Below are 8,305 nucleotides of genomic sequence, written 5' to 3' on the forward strand. Positions count from 1 at the left end.
AAATCCTTCTTCTTATAGAAGTTGATTACTTTTTTTTTCAGTTTGTTGCAATTAATTAAAACGTATCATTAATTCATCATAACTTAAAAAGATTGTACAAAGGACAACATATGAGAGAGATCTCTTGTGTCACTGAATCAATTGTTACAAGTTATAACAGGACAATACAACCAATGTCTTATCAAGTGTTAATCTCTCTCTCTCTCTTTGGTCTCTCTCAGATCTATCTTATGATTTTTAAACAGCAAAATGATACACGCGTAGTAAAAAAATAAAATAAAGGGTTGCATTCATTTTTACTGCCTACAAAACACATCCATCAATCAAAGAAAGCTTTTTTTTTTGTTCTTTATGTCGTTCGGTTATAGTTTCCATCAACCTGCATATGTAGCCACTCCGGTTGAGACCCTCGCGCTTCGTTAGCTTCTTGTTGCTCGTATATAGTTCGATGAACGTCTATCGGTAAAGTCGACCCAAGCTGATACAGACAACCACCAAGTGCTTTTAGATTTATTAGTTTTACTAAAGAGTGTGTTTATTAGATTTGAGACTTACATCTCCGGAAGGAAAAACTCCTATTGTCGGACCAGTACTTGCACCTGAGTTAACAACTTCTAGCTTCATTGACAGAAACTGTATACCAAATTCCATGTTTAGGCATGTAACATTGCAACATATAACATAGAGGGGGCTAACAACTTTTTACCTCAACTTGCCGCTGCAATGACTGAATATAATTGATAATCTCATCGAGCACAAGAGCTTTTCCAATTATCTGAATCAGCAGAAACAGCTCGTTGAATGTTAAGAACAACAACAGAACAACATTCACAAGATCACCAAAAGAACATCATGTACCTTATTACATCCCGGAATTATATCTTGAAGAGCCGTCATCTTCTCACTAATCTTTTCTCTTCTAGCCTGTCAAAGACAAAACTGTCATTGTAAATAAAGGTAAACATCTTTGAGAATAAAAGGATATGGTGATTAAGCAGAAGAATTAAATTTACTCGCTCTGCTAGACTATGCCGGTCAGTAGCTTGTCCTCTTCTTGCTCTAACATGGATATAATCCTTAGGTGGCTCAGGTTTATTCTTCTGTTCAGTTGCTTTACTTCCACCACCCGAACTAGTTTCGCCTTCAGGTCTCATCGAACAATCCCCGTTTCCGCTTTCAGATCCACATAGTTTTCTCTTCTTATCCCCTGATTCTTTCTATTCAAAATGTAACAAACCATTCCATTATTAGTACTTTGGATATCAATCAAAGGCTTAAGATCCTAAATCAAATACATACTAAGAAACAAAGAGCGTTGACTGTTCCAAAACATCTAATAAAAAAGGTCTTGAAGCTCAATCCAACTCAGTCAGTAAAAAGTCAATGGATAAGAGTTATAAACTACTAATCAATGATCCCTAAATCAAAGACTTATACTTTGACTCACTGAGCTTTATTAGATCATTCACGAAGCTGAGCTGAGGATCTAGATTCAAACTTAAACTTACAGATTCAAAGACTTAACCAAACTCAGATCAAATACTAATTAATCATAGTAAAGTTCAGAGCTTTCCAAATCTCACCAATTCATTACCACTGCTGCTGGAAGAAACCATCTTTGAAGAATCGTCCTCAGAGTTCAAATCTCTAGTCTTTCTACTACCTCCCCAGCCAGCAGTCAGATCGGTGACGGTAGATTCCTCCGCCGCCGCCACCGCCGATACGTCTTTATTGAAGACTCGACCGGAATTAACAGCTAAACGGAGGCCAGAGCGAACGGCGTCGTTTACAGGGAAAGGCCAAATCTCGGAGAGAGTGTAGGAAGAAGGATTAGCTGCGGAGAAGGAGGAATCGTTCACTAGTGGAGGGTCCATTTTTTCCGACGATCGTGAAAAAGAAAAGGGTTGACCCAGATTTAGGACCCGGATCCGAGAAGTGAGGAACTTGATGATAGTTATATACTAAAAGAAAGGAAGAAAAAAAAAAAAAAGATTTGAGCTTTGCGAGGTCTTGTCTTGTTTATAGGGTTGTGTGTGAGGTGGACAAAGATAAAGAGAGAGAGAGATCGGACAAGAGAGATGAGTGGAGTGATGTTGCGCACTTAAACTGTAGTAATTGAGGAAATATTAATTATTATTACACTTAATAGTCCCATTTTGTTAATATAAAGGAGAATATAAATTACAAGCTTACAACTATAAAAACTGACAAAAAAAAATTACAACTATAAAATTTGTGTTTGGAGAAACTGTATATAATAAAATATAAAAATTATGAAATAAGTAGTTCAAAATATAACCAGAATAATTTCCGAATATTACATTTACATATTATTTAACTAAATTTTTGTTTTCTTTGTTTATCTGTTTGTTTTGTTTTTCGATTAGAGTTCAAGTTTTGTTTCTGGACCACTTTTGAAGTTTTGTGAACCACTCTTTTCGTTGAGATTATTTTAGTGTCCATGATTCAAATGTATTTAGTGAGATATATCTCTCATAACTTCAAAGGTCAACGAAAAACATTCTAAAAAGACTTACGAGAAGTGTTATCATCTTTAGTTCCACCGTCGGTGTTGGAGTCTTCAAATTACAATTCTTGTTGAAGTTGAAGCCTTTGGTTCTGATAAAAGTCTTCTTTTGTTCCCCTCAGCCAAGTCGAACCCGTCATAATGACAAAAACTCATAGCTTTGTTGAAAATCATTCTAATTTAAATATTAACTGCATTTCTCTTTTTTAATATATTTATCATAAAGATATTAAGTAGAAAAGTCTCAAATATGCCATATGGTGCATTGAATTTATTAAAATCTCTTTTAATTTATATTTTTAAAATATCTAATATAAAATCTTCAAATACTTCCTCTGTTTTACAAAGAGTGTCATTTTAACACTTTTCACACAAATTAATAAAACATTGAAATATACATATATGCTTTTATTTAAGAAGTTTTTAATAGATTATTTTAGTTATAATTAAGGGTCAAACTAAGAAATCTAAGGTAAAAGTTGCATTAGAAATATAAAATAATGCATTGGAATTGTGAAGTGACATTCTTTGTGAAACAAAGAAAAATCTCCAGAATGACACTCTTTGTGAAACGGATGGAGTATTACATAAGAATTTAGAGAACTATTCAATCTACACTGGTGAGTGGTGTAATCAGATAGACTGTAATGACACCATACATTCTCATTTTCACCACTTTTATCATCTTCGTCTCCTTTTTTAAAGCCCTTGCTCGATTAAATATAGAATTAGCCAAATGTCCAATGATGTGGGTATACATTACTAAATACTTGATGGATTGTATCTAGTGTTGTTACAAGACGAGGAGCTTAAACAACGGCTTTATATATAGAAGCAACAAAGAAATAACAAAGATTGTCCAGAGATTTAGAAGAAACTTAAGTACGTCCATCAACAAACATGCGTCGCGCTGTCAAGATCATCGAAGTCCAGTATATTTCTTCTAAAATTCTCTTTTGGAGCCTATTCATGTATATTAACTTTTATATATACGCAAACATATTGTTGGTAATGGCGCACATCATTTATTATTATTGTTCATGCATGTATGATGGAGAATATAAACGGAGATAAGTACGACTGTGTCTATAAACAATCAGCATTTGATCATCATATATACCTCGATCTTATTATCACTAACAGCTTATTTTGATTGATCATCGACCTAGTCTTTAACAGAGCATCAATATTGTTATCATGTAGGAAAGATCTACAATACATCTATATACATGAGCAATTAATTAATATCTACAAAATGGTGTCAAATTTTAACTTCGATGTAAAATTAGATATATAGTTTTGTTTTTAATGATTAATTTATAACATAAGCAAAATACAAGAATATGTTCGTCTTCAGTGTCTTTTTTTTCTTCTTTACTAAAATCTGTACTGTTGTTAATTAGCTCTTGAGCATATATATACGATCAAGTAGTAGTACCAGTTTGTTCTGGCATGACTGAACCGTGAACAGCTTAAAACACAGAATGCATCTCTTTATAATCACCAACAGCTTATATTAATTAGCCCAGTAGGAAATTAATGCATGCTAACAAACAGGAACAGAGACGTGTTAGTTAGGTTTCATTCTGCTATTTAAGAAAGAAAAGTCTATGTTTTAGATTATAAATCATAATAAGTCGGCTATATTTCAATAATGACTAATATGCGCAAAACACCGGTTGATTTCTTCATTCTTGTAACTATAGTTTCTTTTACAATGGTTAGTGCTTATATTAGTAGGTCTCCTAATAGTCGTATGTTTTATGAAAGTTAGATGTATAAAAAGATGTATAAAAAATTTACACGTTGACATGATAAAGTGGAGGGAACCACACGCCGGTACGTTAGGATACGAGGATGTGACAATGGACCACAAAAAAAAAAATTAAATGCTTAATCACAAAAGCCAAATTCTAGCTACTTAATGTTGAAGGTTGGATACTTGGATATACATGCTTTAGTTTTTTTGTTTGTTTGTCAACGTTCTCAAAGTTATTTGTTTTAAACTCCGGAAGTTTAAATATAATCAACCACTATCAAATGCATATGAAGGTAGGTGCAAACAAAATATAGCAAAGAGCCAAAAGAATAATTAATCGTTTCGATGATTTCAACCTTGCTTAACAAGTGATCACCTTGTTATCTAGTAGTACATATTAATTATATCCCATTCCGAAGATGAACTTGTGAGTGTTCTTTCTATCGTAAAACTTCGTATTTTCTAAATTATATAAGAAAAATATACTACATTCTAAACCAAAGAAGACGCTCAGACTGAGACACTATTTATCGAATTAAAAAGTCAATTAGATAGCATTGACTCCATCGTTTGAATGCTCCTCTAAAGCGTAGAACGAATGTTCGACTGATATTTAAGACCCGAAATAATAGAAATTGTGACATTTTTTTTTTTTCAACCACTGAGCCACAACTGACAGGTCCATTAGCCAAATTTCTATATTCGTAAAAACGGAGACTTGATCTCAAATGTGATGGTGTCTTCTACAAATATACTTACCTTCTAGCACTGTAGTAAAATCACTTCACAAATTGTAAAATTCTTTAAGCCAGCTTTATTTATTTTCAGGTTCCAATTTTTATGATAAACCAAACAAATTATAATTCCTTATTTATGATATGTTTTAACATAAAATTATTGGTGATATATAAAGAGACGAATAAAGAGGAATGGTGTATTTATCTTTTTCGTTTTATTTTATTATTGGTCAGAACGGTTTTATCTTTTCAGTTTGATGAATAATACTAGTATATTTTAAATAGTTTAAATTGAAGAGAAAGTGAATAAAGGTGGAAAAGACAAGTGGAGAAAGAGAAGACACCTGGATGCAAAGGTGTCACACATGAAGCCCAATTCAACTCCCTCTGTTTCCATTTTCCCATGAAAGCCTTCGGTCCCCTTTTATTCTTCTTCAAGATTCCTTCAATTCTTCTTTTTTAAAACAAGAAACACTAATTTGATTATCAAGTTCTGCTAATTTACGCTTTGTTTTAATTACAATATGAACGATTTTAGAACTAAGAGAATTATAGAAAGAAAAGTCAAAAAATAACATGAGAATAAATAAAGGAGTCATTGCTGATGCAATCAGTAGTAATACACAAATACACAGTTGGCCTATTTAACACCGACTAAATAGTCATTAATCAATCAATAAGAATTCAAAAAAAATACTTAAAAAATAAGAATCGTATCTACTAAAATCAAATACAGTATGATGATGATTCAATATTATCAAACCTAATAACATACTATTTTATTTTGTGTCGGTTAGTCAAGACAGCTTTTGATTGCTTAGCCTCAAAATTTTAAATACTCCATCTGTTTCATATTAAGTGTCATTTTAGACTGATTATTTTGTTACAAAATAAGTGTCACTTTATATTTCCAATGTAAATGTTTGGTAAATTTTCCAATTTTATCCCTATTAATTTAATATATACACCAATAGAAAAAATTAATTAATATATTAATAAAGAATAAAATAAAAAATTTAATGATTTTCTTAATATGTGTGAGAAACTCTAAAATGACACTTAATATGAAACAAAGGGAATACTTTAATTCGAATTTTTCAATTTAATTATATAATTCGACCAAAAAAATAACCCCGTTTCCTCATCCTTTTATTCTATTGGTGGATGGTCATGGAACTATGAATTGTACATTACTTAGAGAATACAATTAAAACTTAAGTTAAGAATCATAAAGATAAATACAACGAATCTAATAACAATAGTAGTAAATCGGAAACTAAATTAAAATAAGGAAAAAGAAAGATTTAAAAAGGGAAGAAAAAAAGATTCGAAAAAAAGGAAGAGAGAGATGGACCAAAACGGCGGTTTATTCAGACGTCAGCAGCACTAACTAAGAAAGAAGAAAGAGAGGAGAGGACGCCCCCTTTAACGCTTCCTTCTCTTCTTGCTTCCTTCTCTTCTTGCTTCCTTCTTCAAATCTCTCCTGACGCGTTACTCTGTTCATCTCACGATTTACACGTCTCTCTCTCTTCCATCTTTAAAAAGTTTAATTTTTTCTTCTTTTCTAGAGCGTTTCTTGTGGGTTTTGAATTTTCTACAAACCCCAAAGATTTTTCTTTTTTTACAAGGAAAGTTCTTGAATTTTCAATTGTTTATAGTAACCCATCAATCTACTGANTTCCGTTCATCGTGGTTCTTCAAGATTTGATTTTTATTTTTAAAATTTTTTTTGAATTTTTGGAGATTTCTCTGTTTCTCTTTGATCATCATCATCACCACTAGGGTTTTAGGAATGAGGAAGCCGAAGTTATCAAAACTCGAAAAATTCGATATGTTCGTCTCTTTAAGTAAGCAGAGATCGGTTCAGATACTAATGGCGGTTGGGTTACTCTACATGCTTCTCATCACTTTCGAAATCCCTTTCGTCTTCAAAACCGGTTCTTTATCTCAGGATCCGTTAACCCGACCCGAGAAGCAGAATAGCCAGCGAGAGTTACAAGAGAGACGAGCTCCGAGTCGACCTTTCAAGAGTCTGCTTTACCAGGGTTCACAATCGGAAGCACCGGTTCAGGGTTTAAGGAGGAGGAGGAGGACGACTCAGATCCTATCTAGTTTGAGATTCGACCCGGAAAACTTTAACCCGAGTAGTAAAGATGGGTCAGTGGAGCTTCACAAGTCAGCTAAGGTGGCTTGGGAAGTTGGTAGAAAGGTATGGGAAGAGCTTGAGTCTGGCAAAATGTTGAAAGACTTGGAGAAGGAGAAGAAGAAGAAGACTGAGGAGCATAGCGAGTGCTCTCTCTCTGTTTCTTTGACCGGGTTTGATCTTTCGAAACGTGGCAATCTCATGGAGCTTCCATGTGGTTTAACTCTTGGGTCACACATTACTGTGGTTGGGAAGCCACGAGCTGCTCACTCGGAGAAGGACCCCAAGATATCAATGTTAAAGGAAGGAGATGAAGCTGTTAAGGTTTCACAGTTTAAGTTGGAGCTTCAGGGTTTGAAAGCAGTGGAAGGAGAAGAGCCACCTCGAATCCTTCACTTTAATCCAAGGCTTAAGGGTGATTGGAGTGGTAAGCCTGTGATTGAGCAGAACACTTGTTATAGAATGCAATGGGGGTCAGCACAAAGGTGTGAAGGATGGAGATCTAGGGATGATGAAGAGACTGGTTAGTATTTACATGTTCAAAAGCATTTATATTTCATCTGTTGTTTTGCTTGCTTTTTTTTTTTTTGTGTGTTGGTGATACTAATCAGTGATAATGGTTGTAGTTGATGGTCAGGTTAAGTGTGAGAAATGGGCTCGTGATGATAGCATTACATCTAAAGAAGAGTCTAGCAAGGCGGCTTCATGGTGGCTTAGTCGATTAATAGGTCGGAGCAAGAAAGTAACTGTTGAATGGCCATTTCCATTCACAGTTGACAAGCTTTTCGTGCTTACTCTTAGTGCTGGATTGGAAGGTTATCATGTTAGTGTCGATGGGAAGCACGTCACTTCCTTCCCATACCGAACTGTAAGCAATGTGTTGCCCTGGCTTAAACTTGTTGTGGTTTGATTAGTGATTTACGTGAACTGATGGTTGTCTATGTGGGTGTTTTCTTGGCTATGTATGAAGGGGTTTACACTTGAGGATGCTACTGGTCTAACCATTAACGGGGACATAGATGTTCACTCGGTATTCGCTGGCTCTCTCCCGACTTCGCATCCTAGTTTTGCTCCTCAGAGGCATCTTGAGCTCTCTAGCAATTGGCAAGCCCCATCACTTCCTGATGAGCAAGTTGAAA

At 34.2% G+C, this 8,305-nt stretch overlaps 2 protein-coding genes across 2 annotated transcripts in view; one reads left to right on the plus strand and one right to left on the minus strand.

Moving 5' to 3' along the window:
* Nucleotides 102-2,056, minus strand: LOC104740248 (transcription factor bHLH79-like). The gene is made up of 6 exons (XM_010460800.2): nt 1,584-2,056; nt 1,014-1,217; nt 859-924; nt 707-775; nt 556-633; nt 102-478 (listed from the first exon to the last, which is right to left on the minus strand). Exons 1-6 carry the CDS (start codon nt 1,872-1,874, stop codon nt 350-352), a joined length of 837 nt encoding a protein of 278 aa, XP_010459102.1. The 5' UTR covers nt 1,875-2,056; the 3' UTR covers nt 102-349.
* The window catches only part of LOC104740258 (hydroxyproline O-galactosyltransferase GALT6-like), a gene marked incomplete in the record, with an annotated part of 3,576 nt that continues 1,978 nt past the window's right edge, over nt 6,708-8,305 (plus strand). The window contains 2 exon segments of the mRNA XM_019238091.1: nt 6,708-7,689; nt 7,793-8,034. Of these exon segments, the coding sequence (XP_019093636.1) occupies nt 6,816-7,689; nt 7,793-8,034 (1,116 nt within the window).

The sequence above is a fragment of the Camelina sativa genome, chromosome 2 (assembly GCF_000633955.1).
Source record: "Camelina sativa cultivar DH55 chromosome 2, Cs, whole genome shotgun sequence".
In the NCBI taxonomy this organism is placed as follows: Eukaryota; Viridiplantae; Streptophyta; class Magnoliopsida; order Brassicales; family Brassicaceae; genus Camelina; species Camelina sativa.